Here is an 18,328-nt window from a genome sequence, read left to right as displayed (position 1 = left end):
TTTTGTCAAGCAATTTTCCAGTAACCTATTCCGCATGTTGTTTATCCTTCATGTGTAAGAGTTTTGCCTGTGTTTCCCATTTAGTAGTATGGTGGCTAGTGCTGCAGATGACATTCCAGATGGGGTCTAAAAAATACTCTACAAAATAAATTCTGAACTTCATCTCTCTGAGAAAATCTATTGTCTGTCTTCGGTAGATTAGTGCTGAACTACTGTTTAGAAAATGATAATACATAAGTCATTTTTCTTGATCAATCTCCTGGATGATTGTTTCTTATAGCATAAATTCCCTAGGTGGACTTCTGATTTTCCAACTAATTATTTATATTTGTCTGTATTGAATTATATTTGAGGGCAGCTGGAGTAAGCTTCTGAATGATCAAAATCCTTCTGCATTTGGTTGTGTAACTCGCTGTTCAGTGTGTATTACATATCCCCATATAAGTGGTTGGTCCACAGAGGTTTATAAATCTGCTATAGCTTCTAGTTATAGGAATTAATCCTTAAGGCCTTGGCTACACTTACCCGCTAGTTCGGCGGCTGGCAATCGAACTTCTGGGTTCGACTTATCGCGTCTAGTCTGGACGCGATAAGTCGAACCTGGAAGTGCTCGCCGTCGACTGCGGTACTCCAGCTCGGCGAGAGGAGTACCGCGGAGTCGACGGGGGAGCCTGCCTGCCGAGTGTGGACCAAGGTAAGTTCGAACTAAGGTACTTCGACTTCAACTACGTTATTCACGTAGCTGAAGTTGCGTACCTTAGTTCGAATTAGGGGGGTAGTGTAGACCAAGCCCTAGATTAACAGAAGGGATTCATTATTTTAGTGCTAAAGGCCATGAATTCAAACCCTGCATGCAGCCTGAACAGGGTTGGCTAGTTTCATTTATTTCCTCTGCCTGCTATGTTAGGGTATGTCTACATGGAAGACTTTCCACATGTCTTACCATGTGCTTTTGCCCTACATCCCTTATTATCCATACTCAAAGCCCTTAGACACACAGCGAACCCAAGCTGGCATGCTGGAGGAATGGGTCAGAGTGCATACTGAGCTGTGCTGTGACCCATCCCTTACCCCCCCACTTCACAGTGTGGAGGTAGTAAAGGTGCAGGTACTTGGGCTCAAGTTTAGATAGTCCTCCATTGCCATTCTCACAATTCCCTATATCTCTATTTTCTGGCCCATGTACCAAAAGCTACCTGTTGATTCATATACCCTCGCTTGGCATTTAGCCCTTCATGTTCCATTTAGTTATGTTTATGCTTGGAAGAAGCTCACCACATTCTATGCTTCAGATGTGGCAAGTTTTCTGTTGGCATTAGACGTACCTCTTAACTTGTCATGGTCCAAATGTGGAACGTGGTGCACAGAGCACCAATGACAGGGGATTTTGTGCTGTCTGATGCATTGATACGTGGTGAACCTGAGTTGCAGCCACACTGTCATCTCACAAAGGAAATATTAACACAATGGCTGAACATTTTTTTTTTTTTTTTTTAGTATTTTCTCACTTCATGTAGTGCTAAGTCACTTTCCAGTTCTTCCAAATTGAACATCAGTGGTTTTGATAATGGGTCAGATCCTGAGAAGCAGCCTGATCCCCATTGGATCATTCTGGTGGCTGAAATTAGACAGAAAGCAACTGAGTTTCCCTAGCCAAGGTTCCCACTTGCCCCTGTTTTAGAGCAGAGGGAAAGGGACTAGTAGAGAACCAGTCCCAGGATCAGTGGAAGCTGGGAATAGATGAGAATGTGGCTCAACATAAAAAGTCATATGCTCACATTTTTGATGTTGTTATGCATATTATCTTTATCTCTAATAATGCCCGTATTGCTTATTGCACAAAATTTTTGAACTTTGCATTGCTTGATCAGTGCCCTGGTTAACCATATGCGTACGTATAAGCCAAATCATTACTTCATTTCTAACCAATGGTCAGTTTAAACTTGATCATGATTAACTGGGGACTAAATGGGGGAACATGAGACACACACAAGCAGCTGGGTGAAACAGTTTGTAGAAGAATCACAAGGGACTCATCTTTGGTTTTCCCAAGTCAATAAAAAAGGGTGAAAATGACCAAATATATTTAAAATTGATTAAATCTTGAGAAAGTGCTCAACATTTAACCAGGGATTTATCATGTCTGCTAGAAAGTCAGAACCAATTTGGTTCAGTAAGATTCCTTCATGTTGATAAACAAGTCCCCCTATTTTATGCAGTGTTCTCTTATTTGTGAAACCAGTTCACAAAGACCAAGGGGTTTATAACTTCTAAGAAAATGTCTATTTTTGTATCAGTCACACATATTTTCCTTTGCTTCTTTAATTTCTGAAAGTATGCAGTGCAGTATTTGTAATGGACTTTTTTGCATTCCCTGTTTTAAGAATGTTCTTTTTTATATGTTTTCATGCAGAAGAAAAGACTCTTGCGATAGCTAAGGAAGTGAAAAGTAAGTAACTTAATTTTTTTCTTTCTCTTGATGTTAATTTATGCAAGGGCTAATAGCATATTTGTTTCTTGGATCTGCTAGCTTCAGAAAAGCTTCTTCTACCCCGGAACAATTTTCAAGGAAAGAAAGAGCTCTGACATTATGGACTCATGATATTTTGCATGTGCTATTCTATATAATAATATAGGCTGGCTTCTTGTACATATTCATAATAGCAAAGCATCACAAAATAAAAAACTATAGCTCTGCTAACTCAGCTGATACCCATAATACAGAGCTTGAAGAGGCAAACCTGGATGGCTATGGGGTGGGTAGTACAAAGGGCATATGTTTGCTGTTATTTACTAGCATTTAGTGGGAATTCATTCCCTAACAAAGAGAGAGAAAGACGATAGGAAATGAGTTTCCTGATGTCTCATACCTAATTCTATTCTACCGATTAATAACACGCATGCAATAAGTAATTAAATTGTTGTGGCCTTCATAGAGCAAAAAGCTAATTTCCACTGTTGCCCAGTGAATCCATAAAATAGAGAGAAATGAATTTAAAAGATTGTCATGTTCTTTAGTAGACAATGGTTTAACTGCAATTCACCATGAATAGCAGATATCTTGTAATGACAGTTTTAAAGGTCCTATTCATAAAAATGTTATGAGGGTATATTATTTATATAGGCTTTTGATGGGATTCTGCACTTATTGCTGAGTATCTCTTGCAAGTTTTTCTATTGTCAGTCAGGTTTTATAAGGAAAGCACTAAGTCAGAACAAATGCAGGGTTACTGTATCACTTCAAAAATTGTATTTATAGTAGGTTAATGGGTATAATTGATTGAATAAGTGCCTATTTCTTAAATAATTACTGGTGCACAGACTGGCTCCAATTCTATCCTCAGCTTTGTGTGGACTCACTGGAATATATAGTATGTTTATATATTTGAGGGGATGACAGTAGCGTTTTTAATAAGCAACTAATTGGTCTAGATTTGCATGTCTTCTCCATTGCATGGACTGATCTCCAGATGTACATTTTCCGCATTGTGATGGCAAATCTTCCAAAGCATACTTCAATTGGCCAAAACCAGGCAGATTTAATAAAACACAGCACAGAGGGAATGTGTACCATCTGAAACAGGTTGATCTACCCAATGGCACAGTTTGGCCCAATACAAGTGTAGTCATCTGTCACAAGTCATCATGGTTTACCAACGTGGAGGCCATAGAGATAAGACACATCTGGGTAGATAAGTCCTCCCACAGCTATGCTGTCTTTTGCCTTACTCTCTGTTTAAGTATCGGGCCTTGTTCGGGTCTCTTACCTTATTGTTTTATAAAATGTGGATCATCGTTCTTTAGTAAGATATTAAAAAAAATCAACTGAATTTCTTTTAAATCTTTTCTTAGGAACAGAAGAGGAAAAGAGGATAACCCAAGAGAAGAGAGCTATTCCTGAAACTAAAAAGAAAGGTATGGAATTGGAAAGTTTGTTGAGAGGCTGATCCAGCTCCCATTGAAATCAACGGCTAAATTCCCATTAACTTCAATTGCGGCAGATCAAACTCTAAACTTGCAGTACCACAATGCTCTCCTATTGGATGATTTTCCCATACCTTAACATCACCATCCCATGTTTTACTACTTTTTCAGTTTGTATCAATATTTTAAAGCTTTTCCTGGTTGACAAGCCAGAGAACGAATGGCAAACATGGTGGTTTAGCTCCCCGGTTGTGAGGCTGTCCATGGCAATTTTAATAGTTGTCCCTGATATAACAGGACATGGCTATATTGCCATATGTGAAAATGGTGGGACACGTAGCTTTGTACGCTGCATGCCAGTTCCAATGACATCAGTACCATGTTGTTTTGATAGTAATGAATAAGATTTGCAGCTACCACTGGTAACTTAAATTAAAAGGTATGACATTCCTGCACTAATGAGTCTCGCCTGGCCTTTCATGAATTATTAAGGGTCCAGAATATCCAAAGTTGATACTTACTGATTACTTTTCATTTTTTATCTGATTGCTTTGTAACTAGGTGTGTGCAATGTCTAGATGGGAATCATCTGATCTAAACTCAAAAATAAGTCACATTTTTTCAGCATGTGCCCACTAGGGCTTGGCTGACTGCATATTTGAATGTGTGATTCATAGTTCTAGCATATTGAATGACTTTCTCTAATTAAATGTTAGAAAAAGAAGAGGAAAAAAAGAAATCCCCTGAGAAGACTGTCCCTGAAATAAAAAAAGCAGGTAAGAAATTGAAATTTGTCGGGTTTTTCAATAGACATTTGATTATTTAATATATGTATTTTCAGTTTTTAAACATTTAAAATAGGTTAATATGTAAATTCCCATTACTTAAGACTGCAGGGTTCCCTCTTATTCTGTGGATTTGAGATTTGGACAGAAATAAGTCATCCTCTCCCCACTTCTAACACCAAATTAAGCTGTGGCATAAGTAACACCACTCAATGTAGTCAATGTTTGGTATAGCTAATGGATGCTTGATTTAAAAAAAAGTAGTATATGTAAAGGGGGATTCAGCTATGGCCTTAAATTTTTCAGGGATAGTTTTTTCATATTCAAATAATTTTAGGTGCAAATGGTAACAAGTAGCAGAGAAAATAGGCAGTTAGTTGTCTAAGAGGCTTTATGCTGGGAGAAATGAGTTGTGTTCAAAATAATATTAACAAACATGCTTTAACATGTTAAACACTACTTAGTATAGACAAAAGCAGAGCTGTTTTTTTTGAAGTGATAACTAGGAACAAATGTTTATGTCCTGTCTACACTAGAATTTGCAATCACTGTTGTAATGATTTAGTGTTGACACATATTCAAGCATGTTTAAAATTCAAATGAAGCTTCTTCCCATGTCATTTTAATATCTATCATTTCTGGTTTTATTGTGCATTTCCAAGTTTTCCTTGGTCTATCTCACCCCATCATGCCCTGGGAATTCCTGTCCAGTGCTTGTCTTACGTTGTTTGATTCTTTCCTTCATGTATGTTCTAGCCATCTTTATTTTTGTTTCATAATTTCCTGTCCTATCAATTTCTGTTTCTTCCTCCTCCAAAGCTCTTCGTTTGTCTTTTTTTTTTCTGGCCATCTAATGTTGAGGATTTGTCTAAGGCAGCTGTTTAGAGAAACTTGAAGTTTAGATAATAAGGTCTTGATAAGTCTCCAGTTTTCAGTACCATTCACTAAGATAGACTTTACAATGGTGTTAAATAGTCAAAGCTTAGTTAGGAGGGCAAAGATTCTGTTTCCCTAGATTGGCTTTGGGGTTGCAGAGGCATGTCTGGTTTTCTGTCGGTTCCATCTTTTTTGCTCATGGCGCTGCCAAGAATTGTGAAGTGTCGGATCTCTTCTATGCCAATCTCATGAAGTGTTATTGGTGTTTCTTGTTGGGTATTGATTCTCATGGTTTTCATTTTCTCTGTGTTGATTTTCAGCCCTACTAAATGTGCATAGGTCTGAAGATAATTTGTATTAGCTTACTTTTCTCCGTGGGTCAACAGGTTGATGATCTGTTACTGTCTCTGCTCCATTCTTGTTACGTACAACCTCTAAAGTTCTTATCCATTTGCGCTGAATTGCAATGTGATCAATTTTGTTCCCTGTTCTGTGGTCTGGCTACCTGTCAGTTATCTTGTGACTAGTATAGTGGGGGGAAATAGTTCCTCCAATGATCAGATCATTCATTCCACAAAAATCAGCAAATATTTCCCCATTTTTGTTCATTTAACAAAGGCCTTGTTTCCCCATAATTAATTCCCTGCCCGTATTGTTGCTCCCCCCATTTAGTGTTCATGTCTCCAATTACCAGGAGGACATCCCTTTTCAGGACCTTGGCTACTTCTGTTCCCAGAAGTTTTCTTGTTCCCGTTGGCTAACTTGATTTGTTAGAGAGTAGCACTGAATCCTACTTTCTGAAACTTTGATGTAAATTGTGCTGTTATAATCCTGTCAGGCTTTTAGCTGCCCTCCTTTACAGTATCATATTATGCCATCCCTATGTACATTACCCGCTGCCAGGAATGAGGACTTGCTGCTATACCTGCCCAGTCTCTCGGGAGCCTATGAGCACAACTGAGCCACACCACGACTGCCTGATTGACTACTCCGCCTTATTGGTTGAGAAAGTCAGCAAGCCTGCTCGTAAGCCTAACAGCAACAACTGATCCGTGGCTTCTCAATACACACACCCACAGCTGCAACCTCTCCTTGTCTCGCCTGCTCCTAACCTTACTCCAGCCCTGATCCTGGCTTGTTCCCAACCTTGCTACTGTCCTTCCAGTCTGCTCCAGCCTTGCTTGGTCTCTGACTCCTTGTTCTTGGCTTGGAACTCCAGCTCTGACCATGTCTGTGCTAGGCCTGACCACTTCTGCTCTGACTGCTAGGCCTGACCACCCACATCCTGGTTCAGGACATTGGCATTCAGTAGCCCAGAATATAGTAGAATGTGTCCAGGTGACAGTTATTTGTCAGGATGTTACCCATCTCACTTCACTTAGGCCTACTATATCTAGTTTATATTTGTCCATTTCTTTTGTTACTTGGGCTGTTTTACCAGACTTACATAGTGTCTGCATGTTCCACATACCGATTTTGGTACGGATTTAGGATGGAGCAGATTCGTCAGAGGAGTAGCTTCCTTTCAGGTTTGGTCACTTTGCATCATCATCTTTCTTCTAGGTCTAACTGAATTGAGTTGAATTAGGCTCAGTTTGTTGAGCTGAGCAGTAGTGTAGGTTTCCATAACAGCTTTGGTTTTTTATGGGAGCAGTTGTTAGCCCACTCCCAGCCAGGCCCTACCAGGCAGATTGGTGGGCTGCCTTTGGTCTGGTTTCTAGTCTTCAACCTGGCCTGGGTGGCCTTACCAGTTATATTACCACTAGCATAGCTCTCAGGGTCATGGGATCATGCAAGCTGTCCCACCATATCAAGGCATAGTCCACGGAGAAGGAAACTACATTACATGCCATGTAATTCAGAAATGAAACTTCTGGTTTTGATGCTATCTCCTTTTGAACCCCTAAAAGCAGGAAATCATAATGGAGGAGACAAATTACAATTTACAGTGTTGCCAACTCTCATTATTTTTATCACACATCATGCATTATTTGGTGTTTTTCTTAAAGCCCCATCTGCTGGAGTCGTGTGATTAAGGGAGTGTCTCAGCTTTTTATTTTTAAAAAAAGTACTTGTCTACTCTCATGATTAGGGAGAAAGGCTTGAAAACAGAAACCCTAAAGGCTCAAACACCAGAAGGCAAATAAAAAGAACCCACAATTTATTGTTTTAACATTATTGTAATTTTCGAGCTAATCTCATGACTTTTTGGGGTCTGCCTTATGATTTTTTAGCACCTGGGGCAACTAACTCTAGCAGTATTGTTCTAGTGTACACATAAGGATCTTTAATGCTTTTCAGTTTGTGGATGTAAGCTCATGTGATACAATAGGAAGGAGGTTACTGATAAGGCTGCTGAACTCCAAAATGCAAAGGATTAAAGTAACGAAGACAGGGACTTTTATACTAATTCTTAAAGAAGATATATCCACTCAAAAGACAATAGTAGAACTTACAATAACATCTCTATTAGTCATGTATACAAATAGGGCTGATCTATTCATGAAAAACCTTATGAAGAGTAGCTCAGAAAAAAGCATTTATGAATGCCCATCTTGTGATACCAAGGGTTGATTATTTTTTTGAGAGGTGTTGAGTACTCACAGTTGTAACAACAGTTAATGGGCACTTAGATGCCATGGTGATGATCACAGTATAAGAATAGAATGGAACAGAGCCTAACACCACAATGAAAGGGTTAAAACCAGGATCAGAGGAAGCATTATCAGAGCCAGGCCTACAACTCAGGTATTCCTAGCATGAGCTATGCTTTCTAATTATTCAGATCTCATGATAAATTACATCATAAACTGGGAGGATATATATTCCATAATTTACTGAAGTATAAAGTTAAATTGTATCTTTAAATGTATAAATATAGAATTAAAAATAAAATATCATAACTTGAGATGGCAATTCAAAATGACCCTTATAACTTTATTCTGGCTCCAAACTTGCTTTTCATGTGAGACTATAGAATTTTAAAAGATTACATTTTATCGTCAAACTGCAGTATAAAGTTATTAACATGTTCATCTTCAGAAGCTGTTACTGAACCTTGTGAGTCATCTTAACGATGCTGGAGAGAGAGAAATTAAACAATGCAAGACAGTCCCACATTTCTGTCCCTTTTTTTAGCTCCCTAATTTGCTGCATTTTTGAAGACTTTTCTAGCCTTTGTGTTAGAAGATGGTAATCCATAATATATTCTAGTTACACATGTCGCTGTTATTTGTCATTGGACTTGCTCTTTGAATTCATGTTCTCTTTTTCAGCATTGAGTGGCAGCATCTATTGTTATCCCCGGAAGGTTTTAAACCTGTAATAATTGCCACATTTGATCAACAGGATAGTACCGTATAGCCCAAAGTTTAAAAATGAGCAATCTCAGCGTGTGGTTGTATTTACACGCTTTGGGCAGATACAACAGAGTTTGCTGAATGGTGAACCTAGGAAGGCTTGAACTTTCACTCTGAATAAGCAAACCAAAAGCAGGATTATGGGGATGGTTTCCTATTTTATTATTTTTACCTTTTCCAATTAAAAGGACAGGCAGTGTCTATTGCATTAAAACAAGCTCCTTGCCCAGGCCTTCAAAGCTCTGCTTTACCTCTCTACTGCCTACTTCTCTACTTTTGTCTCTCTCTGCTTCCCATCAACTCTTTCATTTCCCTTTGTGCCTTTCATGCTTGTTTCTGCACTGTCTGTGCTGCATGGCCCGTTTATACTTGGAAGGTACTTCCTGAAACCCTATCCCCCAAATTGGGCTTCATCCTGTCATTCAAATCCCTCCATAAAACTCACAGCTTCCACAAGGCCTGTTAATGCAGTCTCTTCCCATAGTGAAATGATGGACTGTGTGTGTGGTCGAGACTGAGAGGCAGAGAGAGATTCTATATAAATAATATAAATAATAAGAGCCTCAAAATAATGCTTTGAGGGCAACTCTGCCCCTGCCACCCACCTTTTCCCCAGCTAAAGGGCAACATTTTACACCTCACAGCATATCCTTTATATTTTCTGATTAATGTTTTAAATGAGTGCAAATTAGCAAACGACAGGGGTTTTTTTTTGTCCATGTTGCAATTTTACCCCTTGCATTACATGAATGTACTTTTGCACATCTCTGTACTAACTGCCAGTGGCGTTGGAACAATTTTTTAGCAGGGATGCTGAAAGGCCAGTGAACAAAACCTTAAACCCTGCTGCATCCCCAGCACCCCTAATTGAAGTACCCCAGCTAACTGTCTCTCTAAGGCAGGGATCGTTAACCTTTGGTACGTGGCCCATCGGGGAAATCTGCTGGTGGGCCGGGATGGTTTGACTGATCGCAGCTCCTACTGGCCATGGTTCGCCGTTCGAGGCCAATGGGGACTGCGGGAAGCGGTGGCCAGTACATCCCTCAGCCCGAACCACTTCCCGCAGCCCCCATTGGCCTGGAGCGGCGAACCGTGGCCAGTGGGAGCCGCGATCGGCTGAACCTGCGGACGCTCCAGGTAAACAAACCGTCCTGGACCGCCAGCATATTTCCCTGATGGGACGTGTGCCACAGGTTGCCGAACCCTGTGCTAAGGTGTATTTGTTTGCTTGCAGGCAAATTCTCTCCCTTTCTTAATCCCCTCGTGTCATCTCTCTTTCTCTCTCTCTGCTGCAGAGTAAACTAATATTGAATGTGCTCAGTACAAAATGAATTGGAGGATTCTTAATTAGCTTTTAAAAGTGTATTGGAGATAAAACACATTAATCCTCTGACCTTCAGTCAGTACAAAAACACTGTGCTAATTGTTCTGAAAAACAGATAATTCTGTTGTTATAAACTCAGAGGTCTCGCTTAAACAAACATAATTGGCAGAAATAAGGCCCTGGCACAATCCTGTTTAAAAAACCCTACTCCGCTAGACTGGACAAATATAGAGCCATATCTGTGCACATTCATGAAGCAGTCTTGCTGAGAAGCAGTCTGGATGGGGTAACAAGAACAATGGCCAAGATTTTCAAAAGTGAGCTGTGATTTTAAGTCCCTCAATTTTGGGGTGTCCAACTTGAAATGTGATTGAGAAAGGGGCCTGCTTGTTTATTTTTATCCTTTGGAAGGTAGGTGTTCAGTACTTCGTGAAAATCCATCCTCTTGGAAGAGAGCCTATTACACAGAACGTACAAATGGCATTTAGCAAAAACAGCTACTGCTTACAAATATAGGGACTGATCTGCTCAGGAAGAGGCTTAGAATCTCTCAGAATCTGGCCTGTGCAGACAAATCCTTTGTGAGTGTCATGCACAGGTGCCCACCAAAAAAAACAACCACCCAGAATGGAACAAGGGAGGTCCTCAGTGCAACAAACTGCTTATCATAGATCAGTGTGTGTGATGTGCCTATTTGTACTCGGACACCCCTGACAAGGCAGCAGCCCCTCTGCACTCCCACCATGGAGATTATTCCTGTGCTGGATAGGGATAATCCGGTGCGCTGCCTGCTCTCAGAATACCAATGTCTTTTAACCCTTCTTTTGTTGTATTCAAGTGAACCTGCTTTGGGGACATTTAAACAATGAGGCTGCATTTGCCCTCAAATGTAAAGATTAAAATTATTACCTTGATACTGTCATGTATCTGGAATATTCACCTATGCGGGTTCAGTGAGGCACTCTACTGGGAGGAATGGCTATGTCCTCTGTTTGGAGGAGGGATGTTATAATAGCCTTGCAGGGAGCAGAACTGAGGTGCTCAGGGATGAGGGGACAGGGCCTCTCTATTGCTTTTTTTGCATGGTCTGATGGCAGGCATATTGTTCTTCACTCTGTGCTGTTTAATGCCAGTCTTTGCAACTTGCAAAAGGGCACAGATACATGGGAAATGAGGAGAAAAGGCCATTCTATTCTCCCACAGTTTGGCCTTTGCTACTCTGCTTTATAGAGGCAGACAAAGAAATCTCTATGACCAGTTTTTAAATTCCTGATCTGCACAAAACCCTTCATTTGTATGGCTTCCCTGCCCACATTTACCTGGTGCATTCCTCGTGTTACATAGTTGTTTTCTACCGATAAGAGAAATAGTGGTGACATCTGGTGGCCAATTATCTATTCTTTTCTTTTCTCTGCCTGCTTTTTCTGCTACTGAATATTACCATATGTAAGTGTTCCTTCTTAAAAGAATGAATTAGAGATTTGTAGCTCTTATTTATGTCTGTTCCTCTCCCAGTCAACCATGCTGCAATGGTCACTCCTGCAAGGTGGTACACCCTGGAACAATGCTAAAATGCCAGCCAAACATGAAACCCTTCTCGGAAGTATCACCTTCCTGGGCAGTACTTCCAGTAGAGCCAGCAAATAGCAGTGAACTAACCATGGTTTGAATGGCATAATATTGTACTTGATAGAAACACCCTTGGCATACCCATCAATGTAGCCAAGACACAGCACACTACGACAAGAGGCTTGAATGGGGGGCAGGGGCTTTTGGTCCCAGATCAACTGAAAAGAAAATAAGCAGAGAAAAGCTTGTGCACAGTTGAAAGGAGAGATGCCACTAAATGCCAATGTCATACTGTCCCACCCAGAAAACAACACCTCAGACCATTCACTAATCCCCAGATGCTTAACAGGCCTGTATATTGATAGTACTGAGGCCAGAGTTAGGCCTTTTTGTGACAGTGGGACTGTGAAGAATGTGGGATGTACATGTGTTACTGTACATTTTGAAGGTGCATGGGACCTATTTGTAGAGCAGCAAACTCTATCTGTGAAATTGATGAAATATGATTGTGGAGGTGAAGGTGTGTTAAAGAAGGATAGCTTAATTGGGCATTTCCTCAAATTTGGCTTTACAGGGTTTTTTTGAGAGAGTCTTCCCCAGGAGGTGGGTGGTAGTTGTATATGGAGGCTTAACCGGGTCAGGACTCGCTACCACTGGTGCCTCCTGTTGGTTGCTCCGGGAATTAGCTCTTGTCAGCTGTAGAGCGCCCTCTGCACGTGGTGTCTCACCCATTGTCTGCTCTGCTGATTTGGGAACCACCGCGTTGCTCCCCACTTGGCAGTGTCCATGACTCCATTCTCATCCCTTTTCGGGGGGGCAGGGTAATGACAGTCCTTCGGCTTGCACCTGCCTCTGTGGCCAACCACAACCCCAAAGTCTAGCCCCTCACCTCAGGGCAAGTTTCAGTCTGTCTCAGCCACACCCCTCTGTGGCCAGGTGAAGTGCAAGGGGGGAGACCCAGGCCCACCCGCTACTCTGGGGCCCAACCCAGGGACCCTATAGTGGCAGCCTCTCTCTGCCCTCCTTCTCTCCCCTCTTGTCCACCTATCTTCCCTGGGCCACTTCCCCTTTGGCCTCGTGCACTTTCTTGACCCTTTTTAGCAGGGGCCGCAGCCTGGCAGGTAACTAGGCCGGAGCTCTCCTCTGCTCCCCGAGCCTGCCCAGCACTGCTCTGTCCAAGGTGCTACCTCCTTTCCTCAGGAGCCAGTTCTCCGCCCTTGCTAGTCAGAGACTCCCTCTCCTTTGCTAGGCAGCCTTTATATAGGGCCCAGCCTGGCCCTGATTGGCTGCCTCTTTCTTTGCCCTGATTGGCTTTCCACAGGCCTTTTCTGATTGGCTGCTGGTCTGTGCAGCCTCTCTGGCTTGTTCTAGCCCTTTTTCTCCTGGAGTGGGGCAGCCGCCCCACTACAGGAGGAAACTAATAATGCTGGAGGAGCGGGGCTCATTCCGGATAGCTTAGGAGAGAGAGAAATGGGGGAAACAAATATATAAATAAAATAACAAAAAGATAATCGTCAGTGAGTTGCCTAGGATTGCCTTATTCAGAGATTTATATGTGTAGGGAAAAAGTTAAGGGAGGACAGAAGACTATGAATTGATAGGGAATTTTTAAAATTATAATTTTAAAACCAAAAAAAAAAAATGTGAGTCAGAAACATTGAATTGTACGGATTGTAAGAGTATGCACTTGCAGTTCCTTATTGCTTTTACCCTGGTACTCCCTCAACAGCTTGCCTCCGATTGATTGTTTGTTACACTCACTTGTGTCCTGTCTCTATACCCTATGCATATTGGAGCAGGGCCAGGACATCCTGTGTGTTTGTACAGCCCTCAGCAAAAAAGGGCTCTGCTTCTGCTTGTGGTCTTATATCATCATCATCATCATTATTATTATTTTATTATCCATGGAGCAAAACCCACCATTCTCATTTTGAACATCTGGGTTCCCTGTCTGGTTTACTGGAGCTCTAGGCTTCATCGCCTGTGTTGCAGACTGATTCATTCCTAGCTAATAACTTGCTCCTGGCATTATTAGCATCTCAGACCCATCCTTACTTCTTTTTCTATCCTCCCCTGGGTTCTGTTTATGACTCACCTGCTGTTTCCTGGCATTCTCCACTAATAGCTGCTTTTCCCTTCAGACACAAGCTATGCAGGCTACTGTGAGGACTGGGCTATGTTTATTAACCCATAGGAAGTCTGAGTTAAGATTTACATTGTTGCCAGCTGGTGATGTTATGTGCTGGTTTTCCTCTATCTTTCAACGTTGCTAACAATTTCCTGTTTGTGGGGTTTTGTATAATAAAATCATAGAAAGTGGAGATGGAGATGACCTATTAGGTCATCTAATTCATCCTTCTCACAATGCAAGATGATTCCATACAGTATCTCTCCAAGTTCTTTATCTAGCTTAGTTTTAAATGTCTGAACCTCTTTAGAAGATTATTCTCAGTCTTAATAGATTTCAAAGTTAAGAAAAATTTTATTAAATTCCACCTAAATTTTCCTTTGCTTAATTTTCCCTGTTACTCACAGTTATAGCCCCATGTGACATCTTAATTTACCCCCTGATGCCTTGGAGCCCAGTTCTCTATTGCCTTGTTCCTCGTATTGCCTTTTATACTTATTTGTGCAAAGTAGATGTAAAACTGGTGTAGCTGAATGGAGAATTTGATCTGGTAGCATTTCATACTCACTTTGTACAGGTATCTGTATGACAATGTACAGCAGAAGGCAATGGAGAATCAGGCTTTTGGTGCTAGGTGTCTTGGACTGTAATAAATAGCGGATTTATGGGATATAAGAATATTCTTTTTGGTTTTACTTTACACATACGTGTGCAAACTAAATACTGTAGGCCCCTACCTAGATACTAGCTTCCTATACTCTAAGAAAATGAAAAACAAGCCTACTCACCTTACTGATGCTTCCCAACTCAGCAAGAGACAAACATAGTCAAATTTGGTCTTATAGTAAAAATAAGGTTATACGTATCTGAGCAGATGCAAACAGCATTTGGCACTGGTGTAACTATTGCAGCTGGAATACTGTGTCCAGTTCTGGTGTCCACAATGCAAAAAGGATGTTGATAAATTGGAGAGGTTCAGAGACGAGAACGATTAAAGGGTTAGAAAACATGCATTATAGAGATAGACTCAAGGAGCTCAATCTATTTAGCTTAACAAAGAGAAGGTTGAATGACTTGATTACAGTCCATAAGTACCTATGTGGGGAAAAATATTTGATAATTGGCTCTTCAATCTAGCAGAGAAAGGTATAACATGATCCAGTTGATGGAAGTTAAAGCTAGACAAATTCAGACCAGAAATAAGGTGTACATTTTTAACATTGATAGTAATTAGCCAATGGAACAATTTACCAAAGGTTGTGGTAGATTCCCCATCACTGGCAATTTGTATATCATGATTCAATGTTTTTCCTACAAGATTTTCTTTAGGAATTATTTTGGGGAAGTTCTATGGCCTGTATTATACAGGAGGTCAGACTAGATTATCAAAATGGTTCCTTCTGGTGTTTCAAAAGTATCTTAGGCCCAAATTTCAAAGGTATTAATGCATCTACAGATGCAGATTGGGATTTGCAAAAGCATCTAAAATGGTTATGCATATGACTCCCATTGATTTTCAATGAGACTTATCTCCAAAGTGCCTATGTAACTTTTGACATGAGCACGTAGGCTCCTAAGTCACTGTTGAAAATTTTATCCCGACTGTCTAATGAATGGGTGGGAGAGATAGCTCACTGGTTTGAGCATTGGCCTGCTAAACCCAGGGTTGTGAGTTCAATCCTGGAGGGGGCCATTTAGGGTTCTGGGGCAAAAAATCTGTCAGGGATGGTACTTGTCCTGCTATGAAGGCAGGGGACTGGACTCAACTCAATGACCTTTCAAGGTCCCTTCCAGTTCTATGAGATAGGTATATCTCCATATAATAATAATGGGTTCTGAGGGTAGAAATGGTGATATCATTTATGTGAGAAGCTACTCAATTCAAGGGCCTCTGCCTCTTCCCCTCCACCCCCTAGCTCACTTACTCACTTTGCAGTAACAACTGGCTCAGCATATGGCTGCTTCTTCATTGCAGTTGGTATTGTGGAAATAAAGCTTCTCTAAAAAAGGAAGGTGGTTGCTCTCTGGTAGCGTGAGCAGCCTCTCAGTGACTGATTGATTGGCTGGTTTTAGTCAGTTCAGCAGAGGAAGAATTTTTAATCTGCTCTCCCTGTTGTTGAACCTTGCAAGAGCAACTGAACCTTTTATCAAGATGACAGTATTGTTCTGTCACCCTTTAAGCATTGCTTATTTTAGCTATGTATAGTTAATTTCTTTAATCCTTTCTTGTAAATTAATCCCTGAACATGCAGAGGTGGGAGGGAGGGGAAAGGACAAACAGGGTGATGCACATAGCGCTTTTGTTTCCGCAGCTGAATCTCTTGTGGGATGATTTGGTTCCCATCAAGTCAAATTCAAAACAAAATAAGTGCTCTTGGGCTCAGTGTTCATCATTTCAGACAAGAACCAGGAATGCCAAGGCTTTAAGAATAAATGGAAGATTGAGATGGGCTGGATTTGAAATACGCAGGCACTATTTGATAATTGGGGAATCTGCCCAAACAAAGCATAGTACAGTTGTTTTAGAATGACATGACAGTGTCTGAGTCAGTCTGTTTTGAAGCTACATTATCATTCTTTTAAAAACCCCTTTGGGGAATGGCAAACTGGGAATGAACAAGCCTGGAGTTAGTACAAACTGAATGTAATGACTATGCAGGTAACTATATACTCACTTTGCCTCTTGCCCTTCAAAAGTGTTGAGTGAGTTACCGGCACTTTCTTACCAGCTGGTTGGCCTATCTTTAATTAATTATTCTAATCTGATTGCTTCTACACTGTTTGTGTTGGTCTGTAGATTAATGCAATGCTTATTTGTCTAGTCACATTCAGAAATAACAGGATTAGTTGTATATGCCTATGACTCAAGCAATGCAAAGTTGATATTTTGATGAAGGGAAACAATATTGTTCCCTCAAAATAACATGCACTTCTGAATAACCAGGACTGATATTTAAAATAATTACTCTATGCTAAACATCAATGCATATCAGCCAAGTTAAAATGGTACATTAGTCAGTGTTATATATTTTCTGCTGCCATTGTATGGAAAAACTGCAGACCTGACCCAACTGAAGACAGTGGGAGTATTTCCATTGAGTTCAGAGGTCTTTGGATCAGGCTCCATATGAAATCCTTAACTTTTTCCATGAAATTTTTTTCTCATTCCTAAAATTTGTCCTTGACTATGTCATTTTCCCTGAAAGTTCCTATGACAATACAAAGATGATCATTCAGCAGTTCTTGATTATTTTAGAATACTGTACCATAAGTGACACATTGAATGACTTCTGGGTTCTAGGTTTTTTTTAATTGAATTTCAAATTTGATACATTGTACAGTAAAAGCTTTGTTATCCGGAATGTTGGGGGGATGGGGTTTGCCAGTCAGTCAAAAATTCTGGTTAACTAAGAGTTATTTAACCAATGGAGGGAGGGAGTTTGGGTGCGGGAGGGGACTCAAGGCTGGGGTTGAGGGGGTGCGGAGCATGGGCTCTGGGAGGGAGTTTGGGTGCAGGAGTGGGCTCAGGCAGGGGGTTGGGGTGCAAGAGGGGTTTCGGGATGCCAGATCCGGGTGGCGCTCACCTCGGGTGGCTCTCCGCAAATGGCGACATGTCCCTGCTGCTCCTAGGCAGAGGCACGGCCAGGTGGCTCTGCATGCTGCCTCTGCCCATAGGCGCTGCCCCCGCATCTCCCATTGGCCACAGTCCCCAGCCAATGGGAGCTGTGGAGCCAGCGCTCAGGGTGGGGCAGGGTGGGAGCAGCGCACGGAGCCCCCGTGGCCATTCCTCCACCTAGGAGCAGCAGGGACATGTTGCCACTTGCAGGGAGCCGCCTGGATCCAGCACCCCAAAATGCCAGTTTCTTGAGCTTTCCAGTTGATAAAGTATTGGATAACACAGCTTTTACTGTTCAACAAATGGCATTAACAATATTCCATTACACAATACAACAGTGAAGAATATGTTTGTGTGTGTGTATGTATATATATATGTATGTGTGTGTGTTTCTACAGGTGTATATATGTGTTTGTATGTATAGGTGTGTATGTATGTATATTAAAATCACTCTTAAGGCAGACTAAGAATTTCCATAGATTTCATGACCTGCTACAATTGCCATTCTTAACTCAACTACATTTAAATCGATATTTAAAAAAAATCAGGTAAGAATACATAAAAGAAATTATCATTATTAAAATCCATACCATGCCAGAAGTAATTACATTGTGTTTTTATTAAAGGTTTAACATTTTAAAGTGTAATTACTAGCATGAGCACATACAGTACAATCACTTCACATATCTCTTGGTATATACCCATTCAGTACCCGTAATAATTTTTCAAGCCACTGATAGATACACA

At 41.0% G+C, this 18,328-nt stretch overlaps 1 protein-coding gene across 36 annotated transcripts in view; it reads left to right on the top strand.

The window, feature by feature from the left end:
- TRDN (triadin) overlaps positions 1–18,328 on the top strand; it is a 293,769-nt gene that overhangs the window by 148,462 nt on the left and 126,979 nt on the right. For all 36 annotated transcript variants that reach the window (XM_065588488.1, XM_065588476.1, XM_065588499.1 and 33 more), the window contains 3 exons: positions 2,414–2,449; positions 3,853–3,915; positions 4,641–4,700. In XM_065588488.1, coding sequence (XP_065444560.1) covers positions 2,414–2,449; positions 3,853–3,915; positions 4,641–4,700 — 159 coding nt within the window. The remainder of the gene's footprint in view (positions 1–2,413; positions 2,450–3,852; positions 3,916–4,640; positions 4,701–18,328) is intronic.

Source organism: Chrysemys picta, chromosome 3 (genome assembly GCF_011386835.1).
Source record: "Chrysemys picta bellii isolate R12L10 chromosome 3, ASM1138683v2, whole genome shotgun sequence".
Classification (NCBI taxonomy): Eukaryota; Metazoa; Chordata; order Testudines; family Emydidae; genus Chrysemys; species Chrysemys picta.
Note: the sequence above shows the minus strand (reverse complement) of the source record. Positions and strands in the feature narration are given on the sequence as shown.